This window comes from Drosophila albomicans, chromosome 3, assembly GCF_009650485.2.
Source record: "Drosophila albomicans strain 15112-1751.03 chromosome 3, ASM965048v2, whole genome shotgun sequence".
NCBI classification, from domain to species: domain Eukaryota; kingdom Metazoa; phylum Arthropoda; class Insecta; order Diptera; family Drosophilidae; genus Drosophila; species Drosophila albomicans.
This window is the reverse complement of record NC_047629.2, coordinates 41,009,745-41,032,409: the sequence shown is the minus strand read 5'-3', so window position 1 is coordinate 41,032,409 and position 22,665 is coordinate 41,009,745. Positions and strand designations below refer to the sequence as shown.

The window sequence follows — 22,665 nt, the reverse complement described above, 5'->3', positions numbered from 1 at the left end:
TGTTACTTTTTATCATTGGCTACTGCGTCGTTTTTGTTGTTTTGTCGTCGTCGTCGTCTGGCTGGACGGCATCGCATTTTTATGGCAAAACTGCTCTGCTGTCATTTCTATGTTCAGTTAACATTAAAACGCAGCCCGCTAGAGCAGCGCGTGTTTTTGTCGTCGCGTTAGAATAAATAACAAATAAAACACAACAAAAAAAAAAAATAAAACAAGAATTAAAGTAAAGAAAAAAGAAAATCAAATACAAAAATCGACTGCTAAATATGCGCAAATAAACGTAATTGCAATTGTAATTGCAATTCGCATTTCTCTGTGTCTGTGTGTTTACTGTACACAAGTTTTTCTTAAGTGTCTCCCGCCTGCGCCCGCTATCTCCATCTCTCTCTCTCTCTTACTCTGTCTAAACAACAAGTTTACACGATAAAATATGTAATAATAATAATTGTGTTAAATCATTTCGCTTATTGTGCATAATAAATTCAAGGTGAAGTTTTTTTTGTTGTTACCGGTTAGAATGTTTAAAATTGTTATTAATTGCTTTGCAGTGCTTAATGAGTTCCAGTGAGCAAAACAAAACAATCGAAATCGACATTTAAATAATTGCAATTCCTGCTGTGGCACGTCGAGCGAAGTTTGGTGCCACCCACCAACCAGAAAAAGAAACGAAACAAAAACAAACAACGAATCGAAACGTTTGTCGCAAGTTTTGTCCACTTGTGTTTTGGTTTTCACAAAGCGCAACACAAAAGTGGAAGGAAAGGAATTTCGGTGCGGAAAATGCAACAGCAACTGAGGTTGTGTGTTTGTGTGTGTGTTCTGTGGCGCCTCACAGTCGAAATGCGGCGAGGGGCAAACGGGGCGTATGGTTAGCGACGAATTTAAAAACAAGCACACGCAAAAGCATTTTCCATTACAAGTGTTCGACTGTGTGTGTTAGTGTGTGTGTGTGTGTTTGAGTGTATGCATAGCTAAAGATGTAAGCATGCTTTTGTGGGGGCATGGGGCATGTGGCAAGCTTGTTTCCGGGGGTGCGGTGGCAACTAAGTGTTGTGCACGGGTGGGAAAACTTTAATTTTCCGTCATTCCACTTTCGGTTGGGTGTTCGTTTTTCTTTTTTTTGTCGGTTTGGTTTGGCTTTGGCTGCTCACATTACGCATACGCAGCGTTGCAAGAGGAAGCAAAGCTTGCCAAATAATACAAAAAAGTGTTGCCTACCATTGGGCGCACTCTCTCGCTCGCTCTCTCTCTCTCTCTCTCTCTCTCTCTCTCTGTGTTTCTCTCCCTCTCACGCAGTCAATACTTTCGACGCTCTCTTTATCCTTTCTGCGCGTTGCCTTTTCACATTGTTATTCGTTGCGTTTGCTCTCTCTCTCTCTCTCTCGTTTTGGTTTTGTTTTGTGTTTGCAAGAAAAATGCAAGAAAAAACAAAATCGAAATGCAAAACTCAGCAGACTGTGCTTAATTTTTCGGTTCAAGTGAATTTCGTCTGCGGACCAAAAAAGTTTATAAATAAATGCAGCTGCAACATAAAATTTGTGCAATAAATCATTGTTTAAACAATTGACAGCAACTGTGTGTGTGTATCAATATAAGTGTGTGTGTGTGTGTGTGTGTGTGAGTCAATTGCATTTGCTGCTCTCGCTGCTTGCATCGCATCCTGAGGTCGTCCACCTTTTTTCCTGTTTCTCGCTTTGCTTTCGTCATTGTTCGAGATGCTTCCCTCTCCCTCTCTCACTCTCTCTCGCTCTCTCTTTTACTTTGTGTCTTGCTGTTGCATTTTTCTTTCTCTACATTTTATTTTCATTATTTTTTTTTATTTGTATTTGAAACAATTGTTGACTCATGCATGCGTCTTTCTTGTCGTTGTTGTTTTTGTTATTTATTGTTTACCGCAATCAAAAAAACTGATAACCGGCAACTTGACACCGCTTTTCCACTTCAGCTTTGCGTCTGCTTCTTACACATTGTGCTAGGTTAGCAATCGCCTTTGGTATCGAATAACAGCTTCGTACTACGCGTCGTATGCGCAATCGATGCAAGCTGAGGTCATAGAGCACTCCATATGGGAATCTCTATATTAATAAGATCGATTTCCGTCGCCAATTTCTAATCTCTTCATGATATGCTATTTCTGTAGCTCGCAGCACAAACAAAATCTTATTAAATGTCTCCATTCCATTCCGCCAGATAAGCGAGTGAGGGGGAAATTATTTCACCTCCTCACAGTTAGATATCAAGAGCTAGCTAGCTGAGCGTTCTATGTACTATTGCCTAATTGAGTCAGTGTGCGACGCCCACATTTGAGGTAATGCAATTAAATGAGGCAACCAACTGAAGTACGTTGTTATAATTCGAATAGAAGAGCGGGGAGAAGACGCTGAAGACGATGAAGACAAACTGTAAACTCACGTAATCTCTGCGTACACTCTGTGATTGTATGTGTAAATATCTGTGTGTGTTTGTGTGTGTGTTGCGGCTACAAACAATTTAATAATAACGATACGATACACTTGAAAGTTGGGCGAGGCAAGAGAGGCTCGTTTGTTTCTTCTTAAATTAACTGCTGTTCGAATGAAAAGTTTGAGGAATAAAGCTCAAATTAAAGCTAAAAAGAAGACTTTAGAATGCTTTAAAATGTGGCAAACTTAAATTGATTTTGTTTCAAACATATAAAAAGAATTTCTAAAAAGATTCAACATAAATATGAAATATAATAAATAATGTACAATAATAAATTTATATATACCAAAATATAATGTATATATAAAACTTCTTGTTAAGTTATTTTTTTTATTTTAATTTAAAATTTTCAAAAATAAAATAAAATAAATAAGTTTTTGATATATTTCAAATAAAATCAATTAATGCACATACAATATAAATATATTATATAAAATATATTGTAAATGCAAAAAATAATAGAAATATGTAAAAGATTAATGCTCCCTAATTGCCAAATAATTTATGCATTAGAAATTAACTAATGAGAGAAAACATATTAATTATTGAAACACTTGAATAGGGAAATAAACTTTCTCTCAATTATTACTTAATTATTATTTCCTCAAGAGAAGTCATAAATAAGTAACTTAACTTTTGAACAATTTTTAATGAGAATGTAAAATAAGAAGCTTAAATTTTGGATACCTTTTCATTCCCAATTTCTTGAGAACTTTTTATGAATATAAAGTAAAAAGTTATACAACAAATAAATCATGTTTGTAAACTAGGAATTCTTTTCAATCTATGAAGAAAATACAATTCATTTCTGTTCGTAAAATAAATTATAACCAGTGATGAAGTTATTAAGAAACTACAATTCGGTTATGTTTTGAGCAACTATTTATTAAAAAATAAAATATAAAATATATATATAAAGTTAGACATTTATAATCTCCAATGTTTTCGAAGAATAAACAACTTATTTATGTTCTTAAATTTTTATAATAGAAAAAAAAAGTTTCACACGCCCTAAATCTTAGAAGATATCAAAAATCATTTATGTTCATTTATTTATGTTATGAGAACATTTTATAAAAAAAAACCATAGTCTTAAAATGATGTAATTGTAGTTCAACGAAAATTTCTATTCCAATCTTAAAAGAACTTACAACTAATTTATGCTCGTCAGCAAGTTGAAGGTAGTTTTCCATTAATGCGATTCCCATTTGATAGATTCTTAATGCGCCTTGTTAATTTATGACAATGTTTATTATCTAATCAGCAGCCAGAAGAATTTATGCCATTCGTCTCTCTTGACGCTGCTTCACATTCCGCAACAGCTGAAACATGAATAAACCCAAAAAGAAGAAAATTCACTGTCAAGATTCAGCAAATTTGCAAACTTTAGCCAAATTGCTGACTCAAGGGTATAATGAACACACTCATACCCCGCATTTTGCTTATCAGTTTAGTCACTTGTAAAAGTTTTTGGACTGATTAGCAAAACAAAAATGCATTGGAAAATCATTAGCTACCTTTTTTTTAGCAGGCAGTTCACAATGAGTTTTTCTTTCTTTATAATTTGTTTACCAACTAAGTGATGGATGAGTGTGAGTGTGTGTGCTTGTGTGTGTGTGTGTGGGGGCTAAAAGTTGTTTGTTAGCCAGAAGACAGCTGTTGTGTCTACAGATATATGTATGCTGATGTGTTTTCAAATAGAGATTAAGGTGTTATTGTTATAGATCGATTCTCCGCCACCTGCGCATTTTGCATTTAATTTGCTAATTAAAGCGTTCGCTTTGTTGTTGCCAGAGAAGGGAATCGAGGTGAAGTGGTCCCAGGACAATGTCAATAGCCTAATAGAGACATGCCTTTCTGACCCCTCTCACTCTGTCTGGTCTCCTTTCTGGTTCTGTTGGCCACTCCTTGTGCCTTTGCATGTCATTGGCTCGTAATCAACCGAGTCGAGCGCTCATTTGAACATCCGTTTCTTGTCCCTTCAGTGTCGCTGTGTTCTGTCCTAGACTTTCGTTTCCGTTTTGTGACTCAGTTGACCAGTTAACTAGCCTACTTGGCATTTCCTTCCTCGCCTCTCTCGCTCTCTTATTCTCTCTCCCACTCTCTTTCTCCTACTGCGTAGCTAATTTGTTTAACAAATATTTATGCTCTTTCCCCCGCTCATATTAATTAGAAATTTTACTCACTGTTTGCCATTTCGATTTATTATTCTTTGCTGTATTTTATGTAAACATTGCCGAAATATCCGCACAAAACACAAAGTGTTTTTCATTTTTCAGCAAGCAATACTCTAACACACACAGCTTGTTGCAGTTTAGCTCAAGTATATCAGAATATAAACTCGCTGAATATGGAATCTTTCAGGGATAAAACCAAAGTTTATAAAGTGAATCTTTATATTACAAAAGTCACTTATATTCCTATGTATGGTTTATTTACTTTTATTTAAGATTTTTGTATTAAATAAAGTGAATTTTATTGGGAATTTGAATATAAATATATTATAAATTAAAGTCTCTTTACCATCTTATGTTTATTTGGAATAAAGTAAAGAAATAAAGATCTATTCAGTTTTTTTTTATATTATTATTGATTTTAAGAATACTCATTTTCTTTTGAAATTGTAAATATATTCAGAAATTAAAAGCAATTGAAACAAATTCGTTTTAATAAGCTAGCTTTGCTGTTTTTATTCAAATCTACAATGATTTAACTTCACAATTAATAAATCAACTATCAACTTAATTGCGACCCTCAAACTCAATTAGCAAAATACTGCTACAAGTATGCTAATTTCTTATTAAATTCTTAGCTATTTGATAGTTGTTTGAATTATTGAGAAAAGTGTAACAACATTTGATAATGTTTTCAGCAAATATCTCATTTGCTTGCTGTTGTTGTTTGTTTTCTCAATTATAAGATATTCTATTTAAATTGAAAGCATAATTTATATGTTTGAGAATAGTTTATAGAAGCAAAGCAAATCGATATTAATATTAAGTATACGCCTATAAAAACATTTGGGAGTATTTTAAATTGATTTGTCTTTCAGTTCTAAATTAATATTAAAGGAATTGTCTATAAACACATGTAAATAGACATATACTTAATATTAACCTCACTTTGCTGTGTTGTGTTGTTAAACTATTCTCAAAGCATAATTAGAGACTATTTTTAAGCCACTTAGTGGGGTTCACATTACGTATACGCTTATTTACAAAAAGTATAGAAACTTTTGACCATTGTTGTTGATAGACTTAATTGTGAGCTTTTCAATTAAATGTTAAACCAAAGTGAAGTCAATAATAAGTATACGACTATTTTTTGTACATTTTGTTAAGACTTTGCAGCATTGCAAAAAAATAAGAGCCTTTTGATAATGCTTTAAAGGGATAAAAATAAACTCTAATTAAAATGTAAAACCGTATTTAAATGCTAAAGCAAAGTGATATCAACATTATGAATATATATTAAATTTTTGCTGAAAACTCTTTCAGCATTGTAAAAAGTATAAAATCATATGATAATGCTTTCAGCAAAGTGAAGTCAATAAGTATACGAATATCTTTAAAAAATTTGTTGAAAACTTTTCCAATTTTGGGCAAAATAAAACTACACTTGAAATTTGTTCAACTTATATTGCTATTAAACCAAATAAAAGTCAATATTAAGTATACGTAATAAAAAAAATCCGTTTTGCTTAAAAGTTCGCAGCGCTAAAATTCTTTGGCAGAGCATTTGCAAGTCGCTTAGCATTAATTTTTGTCACTTGTTCAACTTGTGTTCATTTATCTCGTTTACGTTGATGTTTCTCGTTTTGCCATTTCTCGGCCGGCTCTCGTTTCCTCGCTTGCCTCAATTAAAAACTGTGTGCTGTGCTGTGCTTCGATGTGCTGCCCACATGCTCATGTTGCGTCCATATTTTCGAGATACATTTTTTTAAGACGCCATAAAAGTCGAAAAAATGACAATGTCAATGTCTCAACTGCTTTCGAGCTCTCCGCCGTTTAGCCCTCTTGTGTGTGTGTGTTTGTGTGTGTGTGTGTGTGTGCTACTGACCTCCAGCCATCGCGGGGTTGGGGGCATCATAAAAAGGCCCCCATAGACAGAGAGAGATGGCGATATAAATATATAAAGTAGGAGAGCGAGTAATCCGAGCAGACCAGACAGACAACAACACATCGAACAGAGAGAACAGCAGAGAACAGAGTGCTGAGAATGTGTGTGTGGTGGGCGCCTCTCCGTTTGGTCATCAATTATAATTCTCGCATCGAAATTCACTTTTATGGTGGCGTATACTTGATGCGAATGTCTCGCGAGATATTTTGTATTTTAATTATGCACAATTGATGCTAAATTTGTCACGCTGCAGCTTCCGGTATTTAATGCTCTCCCCTTCCTTTCTTCCCCTCTTTCTCTCTCTCTCTCTCTCGTTGTTTTTCGCTTGTTCTGTTTGCTGTTCGTTCGCATTGTTGACGTTTTCTTTTGTCATCGACGGACCCACACCCAATTCCAATTCCGATTTCAATTTTCCATTCCTCTCTCGTTCTCAAATGAATTAAAATTTTCAATTGAATTTTCGCCGCTATTGTCCGAAGCTATCAATGCATTCAGTTTTTGTCTGTCCGTTAGTCAGTGTTCCAGCCGCTTCTTCCAGCCGCTGATTCTCGGTTCCATGTCGTGCCTGTCGCGTTGACTTTTGGATTATAATCTTTATCAATTTGTTTCGGAGGCGTCGCGCCAGTTTTTGCTCAAGTGTTTTTTGTGGCTGGTGTCAGTTTTCTCGAGATGTGCTCGTCATTTTTTTACCCAGCGATAATCCCACAAAAGTGATAAACCACTAAAAACAGAAACTGTTTTAAACTTGCAATTGTTTAAAGTGCGTGACTGGATTATTCTAGTATTTATTAATTGCTTAAAATGTCATTTTTGATTGGCGTTATTTAAGTTGTTGTAGCTTTTCTCTTTTGGATGCATTGCGTAGCCGAGGCATTCAAGCAGCTTTAAGCTTTACTTTAATATATACCGTGAGCTTTAATCAGCTCAATCATATACATTTGAGATATGTGATAAAACATAAATATGCCTTATACATATATAGTTTTCAATCTTTTAATGATAAACTGAAAGTTGTTTAAGAAGCTTTAATGAGCTTGTAGAAATTTTTAAATTTGATACAGTTTGTTGCATTTTTCTGGTCTATGGAGTTTAAATATAGTATGTCTTCCATACAGTTTTCAAAGTTTAAATGATAAACTGAAGCTTTAATGCGCTTTTGGTGTATAAATTGCCTTGTTATTCAACAACCTTTTCATGGCTAATCCAATTATCAAATAAATTACAAATATGAAAGTATAAAAGTTTTTACAGTAGCAGCTCGGTTATCCAAAAAGCTTTCATGTGCTTTTTAAGAGCTTAAAATGCAATGCAAACATATGAAGGGATTTTCAAGACTTTTATTTATTTCAAAGTCTTGTATGTGCTTTTTATATTCTAAAGTCTCATTGAAAACATATCGATAGATTTTAAAGAGTTGTGAAAGAATATAATTATTATTATTAGGTAATATTTATCAGTCTAATAAAGCATAACGAAATTGTGTTAAGCTTTCTTGTGTCGATAACTCGCACAAAATGAGCTTAGAATATTTGTTTTGCATGCTTCAACGATATTAATCACCCGCTGACGAAACAGCAAAAAAAAATAAAAATAAAGAAAATGGGAAATGATTGATGATTTAAGCCAATGCCATTATGATATGGGCAAGCACCGAGTTGACCGCAAAGCAATAATAAAATGAGTTGATTGAAAGCATTCGATGTAATTTCACCGCATATAAAATGCTATTATTAAACAACCTTCAGTCACCCGAACCAATTGTGCATAAAAAGCAAAATGAATTTTTTGTTTTACGCTATGATGAATCTCCTTCGATATACATATAAATAATATAAATCTTTTAATTGTACGCCGTGTCCAGTGATTCTTTTGTGATATTGTAAAAAGCATAAATTATAATGAAAAACAGAAAAAAAGAACAGCACAATCAAATTTAATAAATTTAAACGCACAACACAACAAAAATCAAAAAACAACAACAACAACAACAACAAATGCCGCAACGAGTGAAATCATCGAAGAGCATAAATTTTCTTTCCTTACGCACAAATTGAAGAAGAAGAAAACGCAACAGCAAAATGTGTGATAATCAATAATAAGACGTGAAGTGAAATCATTAAAGTGAATATGCTTTATTAGCCGATATCAGGAAGATAACACCAACAACAACAGTAACAACAAGTAAAACAACAATAACCAGCAAATTGTGATACAAAGTCGAGTGTAAATCAAAGTTTGTCTTGTCGTCACAACAATCACAATAACAATAAATAAGTGAATAAATAAAATAAATGTTTTAAGGGGCCACACACACATACACGCACACACATATCGCACACATTCATATTGCATAAAGTGCGATAACGTTGAAAGAGCAATAAAAACAGATTGCGTGCTTAAAAATACATGAGAATACGTGGAGAAGGATTCGCCAACTATCAACAATTCCCATAACTGCCATTAATTGATGCACAACGTTGATGAAAGCTCAAGAAACACACGAACAACTAGAAATACAGCAACAACAACAACAAGAACCGAAATAAGAGACGCAGCAATAACAACAACAAAAACAACAACAAGAACGCTGAGCAGCTTAGAAGCGACTTCAAAGCCACGCTGATGATGGGCTACATCATGGGTTGTGCTTGTTTCAAAGGTATGTCGACCTGTGCTATGCATATGAAGAAGCGCGCATCGTTAACACGCGCGCTCTCTCTCACTCTCTCGCACTACAGCCTTACTCCCTTCCTCTCCCATTCATTTGTCGCGTTTCCTTCCGCTCATTAGGCAACTCATATCTATACAGCGACAGCGCTGCAAGCAGCGTCTTTTAGCGACGCACAACTCATCTTCCGCTCTCTCTCTTTTGCGTTTTGCTTTTTACGCACTTTCGCATTCTTGGCTTTTGCCAACGTCATAGACGACGTCACAAAGCGTCGTGTCGCCAGTCAGTTTGAGTGCATGCGCACGTGTAGCAACAATTTACGCTCATTTATTCCCGCTCTCTTTTCGACTCCCACACCATGCTCTCTCATTTGCGTGCGCTCTCTTGGCGTGCTCTCTCTCACTCGCTGTGTGTTATGTTTATGGCAATGTTATCAACAGTTTTATGGCAGTCGCTCACAGCTTCGCTTCGCGTTGCTTTTGTGTGGACAGCGCTGCCCGTTTTATTGCCCTGTAAAATCTGTGTGTGCAAAATGCATGAGATTTTATACTTGTCTTATATTCCTCTTTCTTAGCGTGTGCTTGTGTGTTTTCTTCTTTATTTCTTGTCGTTTGCTTTTTGCCTTAAAGGATTTGAGTGCGAGTGTGACTATGTGACTGTGTGTGTGTTTGTATGCGTGTGAATCGCCCGAGTGCAAAGTGATTTTTAGTTGTCTTTTGCACTTTTTTAGCGCAATTTCTGCTTTATGTTTTAGTTTCATTAGCTGCTAAAATATGTCCGCCCCGCTTTTATAGTTTACAGTTATCATGCGTATTCGGACTGTAAAATCTTATCATTATTGGAATATTGAATGTTTATAGCTTAGTTTGCTGCTCATAAAACGTTGCAAAGTTATTTTCGCTTCTTCATGTTAAAGAGTATTCAATGAGTCCATCAGTTTTATCAAGATTGCAACTATTTCTTATATGATTTTTAAAAATAAGAACAGTATGTTCCAATAAATATTCCCATTTATATGATCTTTTAAAATAGGAAAAGTCTTGTTTATTTAAATAAAAAGTCATTTTTTTAAGAACTCCATATTTATTGTAGTTTCAAAGATAGAAGTTTCATGTTTTTATTATATATATTTTACTCTATCAACTTTATATTCTGAAAATTTCATAAAGATCAATGAGAAAATTACCTTAAAAATGTCATTCAAATGAAATGCAAATGTTGATTAAGTTTGTCATTTAATGTTATGATTGTTGACATTAACATTTTAGTATTTGTCTATTATCTCTAAGATTCCACCTTGACATTCTGCTGAAATATAATTTGCAGCAACTTGTTTTGCATGCGGCATCTTTGAGAGTGAACAATAACATCAACTTTTATGTTTTATTCAATTTAAAATAAATGCTCTTATCAGTTTTATAGACAAACTTAGTTGCACAAAGTGCATGCCATAAAGGTATACTAGATACTTACACTTGCCATTGTTTCGTGTGCACGGTGCACAGTGCAACAAAAATGTGGCACATACGGGAGCAACCCAGATACGTCTCTGCCCCAAACACACACTCACACATTCTGAAGCCCTTAACCTTTCACATTTGCGTGTCCTCTGTCGCTACGAACGGCGTTCTCAGTTAGTTTGATTCAATTTTAACGCTATTTGTAGTACGGTTGCAATTTGCAGCATCCGCCTCAAACCCGCACCCGACTATCGCATGTGCCACCAACTGTGGCACGAAGTGCAAGGCGAGACGCGCAAAGCGCTGGCATGACGAGTTGCTCTCTAAGTGCTTGGCCCATTAAAGTATGCAATCATTTTGCGGTTAGCAAAGGATACGAAGCTTCTTCTTCCCCTCTCTCTTTTTACTTAAGTACTCAACTAATGTTGGTGCTGCCAATCCTCACAGCAGCGCTGCCAACTTAATATTTGCTGTGCTCTGTGTGTGGTCTGATTTTAATGGCGCTGCCAACTCGCAACGCAGCTTGCTTTAATCTTTGTTTTTCATTCATAAACAAATTAGTGCCAAATTTTTGTGGTCCACAATTAAACAGCAAATGAAAATGAAAAGAAAACTCAGATAATTTGCCCCCTTCTTCTTCTTCCCTCAAATATACCTAGAAATCTTTGCAGCCACCGCCTTTGCGGGAGCAGCGCATAAATAAATAAATAAACAAGCGTTTAATTGAACCGGAAATTATTTTTGTGTGGGCGTCGATTGGATCTCCATTGATGTGTGTGTCTATGTGAGTGTATGTGTAATGCATGTGTGCGCTTCTTATTAGAATTTATTGTGCTCTAGTCGCAGTTATTGTTGTTGTGCTTGTTGTTGCTATTGCCATTTGCTTTGCGTTTTGGCGCTTCAACTTGTGTGCTTGTGCTTGTTTTTTGACGTAACTCGTAAAGGAATGCGAAGCGAGATAAACGAACGAAAGAGAAGGGCAATGAGAAAAGGGGTTGGGGGAGGCGTGCCAGCTGTGAGGATATATGACGCGCTAGTTGGCAAGCTCGCTTATTGGTTATACTCTGCGTCCGTTGAGGAATATTAAAAAAAATGCCAAGGCAATTGGCTATGAAATTCGCATTACACTTCACGGCACAAAATATTTGAAAGAGAAACTATTTCTTAAAGTGTAATAGTTTCTTGTGCTTTTTAAGCAAGTTGGCAGCTCACAATTTCAATGTAGTTGCAACCAGAATTGCACTTTAAATTAATGGAGTGAAAGCGAACATTTTTGATTCAATTACAGTTTGAAAGAAATATTCACAGTGCTGTGATATACAAATATTAACAAAAGACAACTTAAATTTTACAATAAGTTGGCAGTCCACAAGTATCTTTTAGCTTTTTGGTTACTTTAATCTGAACTGCAATACAATTAATTGCCAACGTTTTTCCTCTTTTCTTGTGACTAACCAATATTGTTAACATAAGTCTTTTTAAGCAAGTTGGCAGCTCTTAACTGTCTTAAACCTATTCTTAAATGGTCAATACAATTCAAAGTCTGATAAAATTTAATGCTTTACCTTTTCTCTACATTAAATATATTTTATTTGATAACAATTATTTGTTAAAGTTTTTCTTTTTAATATCCAAAAAAATTATCATTACATATAGTTGACTTTTTAAACAAGTTGGCAGATCACAAATATAATGATTAAAGTTACTTTAAATTAAAGTGTCATTCAGTGCATTTTATTTTCTCTTCACGCTGCATTAATTATTATTTATTTGATATCAATTAATTGCCATAGGTTGTCCGTCTTTTTTTTTTTGGCATGCCAATCTTTTTGATGGCCTAGATAAGTTATCGGAATGGACTTTATTATTGCCGGCGAACGTTTCTATAATGAGATATGCAAATAGTTATCTACAATTGACTAATAGAATATTATTTATTCGTTTTTCTATTATTAAACTTTTCAGAGTATTCCGAATTCGTGTTGCCAATTAGAAACTAGTCTATTTCTCTGCGGCTTTTCTATTAATATGCAACGTCGCATTAGCAAGTTTCTCGCTCTTTCTCGTTCTCACTCGCGCTTTGTCGCTCTGTGCGCTAAATTGCCGTTGAAGCTCGTTATATTGCATGTCTGCCGACGTCTATGTAAATGTATCTGTATCTGTAGCTGGCATTGTGAATGTATCTGTATCTGTATCTGTCGAAGTGTGTGTGCGTGTTCGTTCTCTTTGCTGGGCTTCTATTTGAGTTTGCTCGGTTCGCATGCGGCATTTGACTTTGGCTACACAAACTTTTGCAACTTAATGTAGTCATTGCCTTAAATGGTTTACCCACTTGTTGAATTAAATATAATTTACAAGAATTTCTGCCGTTCTTTTGCAAACACGCAATCTTACGATGAATTACTCTTGCGCTGCGATTGCGATTGTGTTAACGATTTGATTGACAACAGCAAATTTTATTGAAATATTCAATTCCAAGAAGTTTGTCGTTTGACTTAATAAATAACTGAATGCGTGGTGTTGATCTTCGAGTATTTATGTTTGCTCTGGCAGCATGAGTTTTTGCTTTGAAGAATTGGGGACAGAGTTTTGGTATATTCTTTTGGTTTAAAAATTAGGTATATATTGTTCTATATTTCAACTAGTTTGATAAAAATATTTTAATTTATAGTAAGTAGCTCAATTTCTTCCGCAAATGGAAAAGTCGCTATTTCAGTACATACAATAATAACTAAAGCCTTTAGCATATGTGAAGGTTTGCTTGATCAGATTAAATTATTAAATAAATAATTTTGTATGGATAAAATTGCATTATTCCATTTGGGTCATAGTTGCTTTGATTGACAATCTTGTATATTTTATAATCCATGGCATATTTTAAGTGTAAATAAAAATACCAAATATAGTTTATGCTATATTCTTATATTTAGTCGGTATATTTTTATTTTCACAATAGATGACATTTTATTCCAGTGTATTATAAATGCAATTTAATATACCATATATAGTTTTCGGTATATTATTATTAATTTTTACAATAAATGACTTTTCTTACCGGTATGATATTAATATACCACATATTTAAAATGTAAATCAATGTACCAAATATAGTTTATGGTATATTATTTTTTTTACACTAAATGACTTTTCTGACCAGTATATTTTAAATGATATAAATATATACCATATAGTTCGGTATATATTTATCAATTTTGTCGGTATATTATTATTTTAAGAATAGATGACTTTTTTATAAGTATATTTTAAATGCAAATCAATATACCAAATATTACGGCATATACTAAAATTTTGTCAGTAATTTACTAGAAAATTGGCTAATTTACAACACTCCCTTAAGATATTCTAAGTTGGATTAAAACTTAAATTGTATTTAAGCAGTTATTTTCCCCCTCCAATATACTATCACTGTAATGCAGTGTTGCTTATTTACAGTATTTATTTGTCAATAATTACTTATTGAATTGTGTCAATAAATTATGTTTAGATCCGTTCGTGTTGTCTAGCTTGTTGAAGAGCTTAATTATATGCCCGAAAATTGTGTTGATGCGAGTGTCGATGGCAATCAGAGCGTGAGCTGAAGAAGACTCTTTTTATGGCGGGCAACACGAAAGCAGCGACAACAATTTTGCCTGTCACGCGATTATCAGAGCAGTGAAACATTGTTGTCTCCGTGTTTGCCACATCACGATAAGCCAGCTTAAATGCTGCTGCTCATTGTCCTGCCACACACACACACATGCAATTTGCTATTCCCTTTTTAGTTGGTGGCAAATGTCGCGACTAAGCAGAGCATTGCGAGTGACGCTCGTCGAGTACTTTAAGAAGACGAGTCTCAATGGCTTCGGTCTGTTGTACTACAATCGCAGACGTCGCTATCAGCGTTTCTTCTGGTTTCTCTTCATTGCTGCTGGAATTTGCTCTGCAAGCTTTGTGGTCTTCGCCACATTGTTGCAATTCCTGGCGCGGCCAACAATCACAGCTTTGTCTACGCTGAGCGTGAGTCAGCAGGAGTTGCCTCTGCCACCGCTGACGATTTGCAGCAGCAACAAACTGAGTCGCCACAAGCTGCAGGCGTACGCTAAGCAACTTGCCGCAAGGAGTGGCAACACAACGGAGCATTGGTTGCAAGAGTTGCAGCTGCTGGCGGGTTACTTTAGAGCCAACTCGGTGTCAGCTGAAGCTGCCACCAGGTTGCAAGTTGCGCTGGGTGATAATTGGTCAGCGGATGTGCGTGCACAATTGTTGCAACTGTCGCCGAGTTGTGCCTCTTTGTTGCTCAGTTGCCACATCGATGAAGTCGAGCACAATTGTTCAAGCCTCTTTCGCCTGACGCCCACCATCGAGGGCAACTGCTGCGTGTTGCAAGCCGGCAACATTACCACGGAGCATTTGCAGCTACGTTTGAATGCGTTGCGCGACGATGACTTTTACCTGCCACATGTGGCACTTACAGCCGCATACAGCGTGCATTTACCCGGCTGGTTGGGACGTCTCCATGTGTCAGCTGGCGAATTCAAAGCGTTGCAAGTGCGGGCTTTGCGACTGCAGGCGGATGAACAGCTACGCAGCTATCCAGTTGCGGAGCGCGGCTGTCACTTTGCGGATGAGGCAGCTGAGCTGGTGCTGTGCTTGCCACAGTGTCGCCTCCGTGCGGTGCTTGCTGCCTGCCACTGTGCGCCCTTCTACTACAGCGTCGTGGGTCAACACAATTTCAGCTACTGCAACTTGACACACACGGCTTGCCTGCAACAACTAGAGGGTGAGTGGGGGGGGGGAGGGAAAAGTGTGTTCTTCGCTCTCTCTTCTTTCAAGGGGGGTCACTCATAAAGTTCTTGACAGCAGCCGTAGCGTCACGTTTCAAGGATATCTTACGGTCAGCACATATCCGGGGCTGACCATAAACTTCTTTTCATCTGGGCAGCTGTAATTGGCTTTCTGCTGCATCTGAGTTGACCTATAAAGGGTGCACTTACGTATGTGTGTGTGTGTGTGTGTGCTTTGGCAGGATACTCAAGGATATAATTGCCAGAGTCAGGTTTATTAGGCTTTGATTGTGTTTACTTTAAATTAGATTGAGAGCAGCTGCTGCTCCGCTGACTGCGAAAGCAATAAAAACTGCATTTAATTAGTCTAATGGCCAAGTTAAGTTTTCATTTGCGTATTTATTTTATTAATGAGAAAGCTATTCAAGTGAATGGCTTTTTCATTTATGATTTAAATCTACATTCTATGAAAGACTACAAAAAAATAACAGATTTAATTTTAGATTAAGGGAGAAATGCAGAAATAAAAACTACATTTAATTTGAGTGACTGGGACTTTAAACCTTTTTTTGCAATTTATTTAATTACAAGTTTTCATTTATGATTTAAATGCCCATTTTATTTAAAACTAAGATATAGGGCAGATTTAGTTTTAAATTGAGAGAGAGATACAGCGATAAAAACTATATTTAATTGGAGTGACTGGGACTTAAAACTTTTTATTTGCAAGTTATTTAATTACAACCTTTTATTTATGATTTAAACCCAATTCTATTTAAGATTCGAAAAAAAGAACTGATTTAGTTTTTGATTGAGAGAGAAATGTAGCGATAAAAACTACATTTAATTAACTAACGATTTAATTTTCCTTTTTTGTCAATTAATTTAAGATTTCAATTTTAATTCTATTGACATCGAGAACAAAGAAAAGATTCAGCAATAAAAACTACATTTAGTCAAGTCAAGCGCACTATTCTTTTCATTTGAAATTTATTTAATTATAAACTTTTATTTGCAATTGAAATTTGCATTTTGTTTAAGACGGGAACAAAGAACCGAATAATAATTAGATTCAGAAATTTAGCATAAATGTAAACTAAATTCAACTATCATGATGAGGATTTCCGTTTGCCACTTTTGTCAATTAAAAAAAAAAAACTAATTCAAATATTTGTGTTTAATTTGAATTTTAATTTTAAGACGGCAATAAAGCAAGCTGCGCTTTATTTTCTTGAATTTAACTTTTCAAAAAATATTAAAGATTGTTTTATGGTAACTTTAGTTTATGTTTTTCAAGTCACCCTTAATGTTTCTTTAAAAAAGAGTTGCTTAAGCATTTTTTGACTTGTCCTATAAATTTTTAAAGACTTGAAAAAGGGAAAAGAATAATAGTTATCATTTATTTATTACTTTTATTTTTCATTTAATTATTTATTCATTTAAAGTAATAATATAGCTACCTATGTATTATTTGTTTCTCTAATTATGAGAAAATAATGAAATTAGTAGTTTATGAATAATATCGAATTAGCAAATTATTTATTAATATTGATTCATTTCCATTTTTTGATAATACTGAAAAGGAGTAAAAGTTTTAAGAGTTATTTCCATTTAGAATTTGAGTAGTTTTCTTCACATGTAACTTTCTTCAAATGAAAGTATTTAAAATAGCCAAATTTTGTGCTTTTTTGCAATGCTGTAAAGTGTAATTAAATTGCTTTCTTTTGGCTACTCTTCGCCACGAATTGAGCTATAAAGTGTATTACCCTAGGGCAGGGATAAACAAGGAGTTCCCACATTGAGATTATCAGCAGTAAATGGGCCAAGATGATCCAGCACAGGCGCAGGCATAGGAACAACTTGAATGTCCCACTTGGGAGGCAATCTGTGATCCCTTTTAAATGAGATTCTCTTGCCACACGCACACGCAGCCAACTGGTCGCCCTGGAGCTGTGTCCACTGTCTGCCCGCATGCAACGATTGGCGCTACGAGTTGCGCCAAAGTCTGTTGGGGCATGTGCAGCCGCTGGAGACAAAATTGAGCATACGCCATGGTGGACAGCGAGTGCCATTGTATAGCCAGGATGGTCTCTATCATTGGTATGAGTTGCTCTGTGAGTTGTGCATAATTGGATTTGAGTTCGAATCGAGTTTTAATTATGTTTATGTGATTGCAATTGTTTCTCTCCTTCTCGCTCTCTCTTTAGCTAATGTCGGAGGCGTTTTGAGTGTTTGCATTGGCTGCTCGTTTATCAGCGGCTTTGAGATTGTTTACTTTATGGTATTTCGACTGTGGCAAAATTGGCGCCATTAAGCGATGGGCAGATGGATGAGAGGAAGATACATATAATAAATATTGCGCATACGCCATATGTGACAGCAAATGAAATTAGTTTTGATTTATTTGGTCGGACATACGCCTAAGTCGTTCGTCAACAGCTTGGGGCACAATGTATCCATCTAAACATTTATCTTCATAGCAGCCACGCCCCAACTGGGACAGGGGCGAGAGGCCGGGGCGGGGGCAAACTACTTGAAGCGTGTGTTTGAGAGAACAAACACGAAAAAAAACTAGCTCATCATTTACTTGAGCGTCAGCAATTGATGAGAAAGTGAGTGCAAAGAAAAAACAAATAGATTGAGAGATATTTTCATCTAGTTTCACATGGCGATCATTAAGTTTGCAGCTGCGAAAGGTCACCTGATGACCTCCACCCACCAACGTAGTACATAAATACATCAGGTTGCCTTTTGCCTTGCATTAAATTGAAATGAAAGAGATATGTGTGTCAGGTTAAGCACACAAAATCGATAGCTTCTTGTATTCTCAGGTGGATTAGTGACCCATGAATGCTTGATTTCTGTGTACCATTGCCTTCCAGGAACTGCATTTCAGCTCTGCGGTCTCTAAGGAATTCGAGTTATGGTAGTTTGTAGCATTTGCAAAGGGCTAAATGGCCAGCTGAAATATGCTACGGCGGACACGAACAAAAATATGTTTACGTTAGCTTGGCTATTGAAAAGAATTTTATGGAACAAAAGATGGAAAAAGTGTGCATAATTCAAGAGAAAAACTCTTGCACTTAAATTAAGAAATAAAAAAGAGTTTTTCATAGTAATTTAACAACTTGAATGTTTTAATGAAGAAATTAGATGAAATGAATAAATATTTATATAGATAATGAATAAATTTTTCAAAAAATTATTAAAATATAATAAAGAATTCATCTTTTTAAGAAAGACCTCTAATGTCATTAAAGAACAATTCATGTTTCCCAAAAGAATTATTTGAAATACTGTTTTATATTATTCACGAATATTAATGTATAATAATATTTATTAAATGAATCTTAATCAAAATATGTATTAAGCGAATCTTAATCAAAACTTTTAATATTATCTAAACACATATTCTACAGTTTTTTACATATTCAGACTGCTCTTGAATATTAACCTTGTTTTATTGATTTTTTTTAACCACAAAATAGTGTCAATAATTAATTGTTGTTTTCATTTTCTCTCATTGCAGGTGAGTTTTCTCATGACTTTCAAGTGCATTCAAAGTTTTTTTCATTGTGTGGGTAAGTTTAACGAACATGTAAAATTTGAATACTTAACAGCAACTGTTAACGGCGCTGTTAACTAACATTGCAAGCAGCTTTCTATCGAAGAGCTTTCGTCACAGGGTGTATATGCGTACTAAAAGCTTCCAAAAGCTCACCACCAAGTTTCTCACATGAGAAATGTGTTTTATTCGAAAACTTTTTTGTGTGTGTTGTGGATATTTATAATCAATTTAATGTCAAGCGCGTGCTTTTCGATGTCGAGGTACTTAAGCTTGTCATATAAGCAATATGTACATATATCACGTATAATGTGGCGGCAACACACATATCAGAGCCAACTCATTGTGTGCCACAGAATTGCAATCTAAGCAACTCCCATTCTCTCTTAATGGGCAAATGGGCAAATACTGCTCTTCACTCAGCTTAGCTTCCAACGATTTGAACAATGCTAACGTCTCCATTAATTTTAAAACCGCCAACTTATCAGGCACCGCACCGTCATGGTCCTAAGTGATTTCTTCTCCTTGATTTAGCGTCGCAGCTTAAGCACATGTGCGAGGGGTGTTTAAATGATACTAATATTATAATAATTTCATTTTCTTATTGTAAAAGGAGGGAATGACAAATAAACTGTTAAAGCAGTCGCGTCTTAGAGCTTTGATTGAACATTTGGTATATTGTGTACTCTATGGTATATTTTCAACGTAACAGTATATTGATATACTAAAATTTTGTTTTTCGGTATAATTCGGTATATTTTGAAAATAATACCGCAATGAATTGATTTTATTACAAAAGAGTATTGAGAGTTTCTCATAGTCAGTCACACTCGAATATAATTATTCACAAAGATTTATAAAGATTTGAAATATATTTATTAAATTTGAATTTAACACGTTTAGCTGTAAAAATCTAGGAATAGCGACAATATAGTTTAGCACAAATTATTTTAAATTAATATATGCTTTGAAGAAGACGTATTTTTCTTTCTCATCTCCAATTATTTTTGCTTGATTTTTTTACCAGTGACAATGGCAAAGTATTTGCTGTCTAGATTATGTATCTGTCAATTTGGTCTGCAAATTTAATGATGCATAATTGAAAGTCATTGGTAAAATCTTTTCACTGAATGCGCAACAGGCCGTTAGATTGTCTTCAAAGTCTAGACAGAGGGCATCCGATGAAATGTAAGCAGCTATATTAATTTAGAATTTTATGCAGATAAACAGCCCTCGTAATTTAGGCTATTTATGTGCTGTGGCATTTAGGTTTGATATAGGCACATTCTCAGCTGAGGGAAAGAAGGCAGAAAAGCACAGCAAGGACTTTGTGGCTATGGATATTTATAAGTACGTATGTCCTTCACCTTGCCACACGCACACACACACACACACACACACAGAGAATTGTGCAACGTGTATGCGAGTATACATAAATAACATAGTTGGGGCCAACAGCATTTTTGGTTGACTTTAATCAAAGTCATTCCGGCGGCAGTAACATTATTGTCAGCCTCGAACGCATATTGAGCTGAGGACTCTCGAAGCCATAACCTGAAGTGGATTTTAAGGTGGAGGGGGGGATGGAGGGCTGCTTGCTAATTCGTAGAGCGCACACAATTTTGTGATCCTGAACGACGTCAAAAACGCACATGAGATGACACGTGCACAGGATGCGTGCACACAGGACGAACTTGCAACGCAACATCAGTTGAGCTCCCTTCCCTCTCTCATCACTCTTTCTCCCTCTCTCGTAACTCATTTGCATAATTCTAATATGGCATTTTTGGCCTCCAGTCGTCGTCGCTCCAAGCTCTCCACTGTGGCCAGCAAGGATACTTTCCCACACACACACACACACACACAGTTGAATGCGATTTGCATAAATAAAATTGTAGTGTCCTTTTTTTTGTCCCTGTCCTGTCGTGTCCTGTCCTGGGCTGCTGTCGTTGTCGTTGACTGTCAACCTAAATTACGGCCATTTGATTTCGGCAATTACAACGCATTTTTGTGCAACAATTTGTCCTTTGTCCATGTCCATGTCCTGTCTCATCAGCTGTCTCCCTTCTCTCTCACTCGATTGTTTTGCTTGATTTATCGTCGCCTGCTTTTTTTTTTTGGTTGTTGCTTTTTCCTTGAGAGAATTTCAATTTCAGAGTCAGCTGCTGCTGTTGCTGTTGCGACATTGGCAGCCATTTGGGGCCAAGTTAATTATTCGTTTGTCCTTGACGCCCAAATGACAAAATGCCAAAATAACAATTGCCTGCAGTAACTGATGATTTATCAGTTGTCAATTTCTATATCGTGGCTATAAAGCATTTCTTTCTTTTTGGCAGGTATTCTCCACAGATTTTTCTCTGTCGCTGTCGCTGTTTCAGTTTCTGTTTTGCATTGCACAACTGAAAATGATAATCATTTGTTTTCGTTAGCTGCTGCCAAAAAGCGAGGCGAAAAAGAAAATGAAGCAGACCAGACAGAAACCAAAACCGAAACCAAAACCAAATCTAAAGCCAAAACCAAATCCATATGCAAAGCTAAAACCCAAGCACAACGTGCTGAGGCAACAGTGGCAACCAACAAACAGCAACAACAACAAGCCGCAGTTGTGGCAGACAGCATCAGCTCATAAAAATGAATTACTCACCGAGTTCAGAGAGGGGTGAAGGCGAGGGGAGGCTGCTTCAGACTGCAAGCTTGGCTAATTTGTTTATGGCGTGGTATTTTTTGTTTTTTTTTGGCTTCGACTAACTGTTCATGCAACTGAATACATAATTTATAGACATTTTTTCTGTTTCTCTCTTTTGCCGAGAGCAGCCAAAGAACATTTCCATGTTAACCTTCACTAAGGAAAGCGATTTGCACGAATTACGGCCATAAAAAGTTGCGTTAATGCCAAATAAACAATTTTGTTGTTGTTTTTTGTTTTGTAAAAATTACGATGATTTCTCAGTTTTGTTTTTTGCTCGGCTTGCTCTGGTCTAATTTCATTTATTCTTACTTACATTTAATACAGCTATTTAGCATCGCTTTTGTTGCCGATTAATCAGCGTAGGCGTTGCGAAACTACATTCTATTTAACTTTTAACGAACTTTGTGCTCTGCAGTTTATTTCCTTCACTTATTTAATTAATGAAATGAATGATGCAGTATTTTTATACCCGCTACCCATAGGGTAGAAGGGTATTATAACTTTGTGCCGGCAGGAAATGTATGTAACAGGTAGAAGGAGGCATCTCCGACCCTATAAAGTATATATATTCTTGATCAGCGTCAACAGCCGAGACGATATAGCCATGTCCGTCTGTCCGTCTGTCCGTCTGTGTGTCTGTGTGTCTGTCCGTCCGTCCGTATGAACACCTAGATCTCAGAGACTATAAGAGATAGAGCTATAATTTTTTTTTCGACAGCATTTGTTATGTTTGCACGCAGATCAAGTTTGTTTCAAATTTTTGCCACGCCCACTTCCGCCCCCGCAAATCAAAAATCGAATAACAAGCGTAATTTTAAAGCTAGAGTTGCGAATTTTGGTATATATAATAACTACTATAGTAGTTATGATTCCTGAAAATTTGGTTGCGATCAGATAAAAATTGTGGAAGTTATTAA

At 35.7% G+C, this 22,665-nt stretch overlaps 2 protein-coding genes across 13 annotated transcripts in view; both read left to right on the top strand.

Moving 5' to 3' along the window:
• Window positions 1-22,665, top strand: part of LOC117570920 (phosphatase and actin regulator 4) — a 138,160-nt gene that overhangs the window by 65,723 nt on the left and 49,772 nt on the right. The window contains exons 1-2 of one of the 12 annotated variants that reach the window (XM_034252848.2): window positions 189-432; window positions 8,444-9,241. The exons of 10 other annotated variants lie outside the window; for them this stretch is intronic. In XM_034252848.2, coding sequence (XP_034108739.1) covers window positions 9,205-9,241 — 37 coding nt within the window. In that variant the 5' untranslated portion in view covers window positions 189-432; window positions 8,444-9,204. Of the gene's footprint in view, window positions 1-188; window positions 433-8,443; window positions 9,242-22,665 lie in introns of those variants that run through there. One more of the 12 variants, XM_034252850.2, reaches the window with a different exon arrangement.
• On the top strand, window positions 14,503-17,857 carry LOC117571087 (pickpocket protein 11). Its single transcript, XM_052005295.1, has 3 exons — window positions 14,503-15,490; window positions 17,393-17,608; window positions 17,702-17,857. Exons 1-3 carry the CDS (start codon window positions 14,503-14,505, stop codon window positions 17,806-17,808), a joined length of 1,311 nt encoding a protein of 436 aa, XP_051861255.1. The 3' UTR covers window positions 17,809-17,857.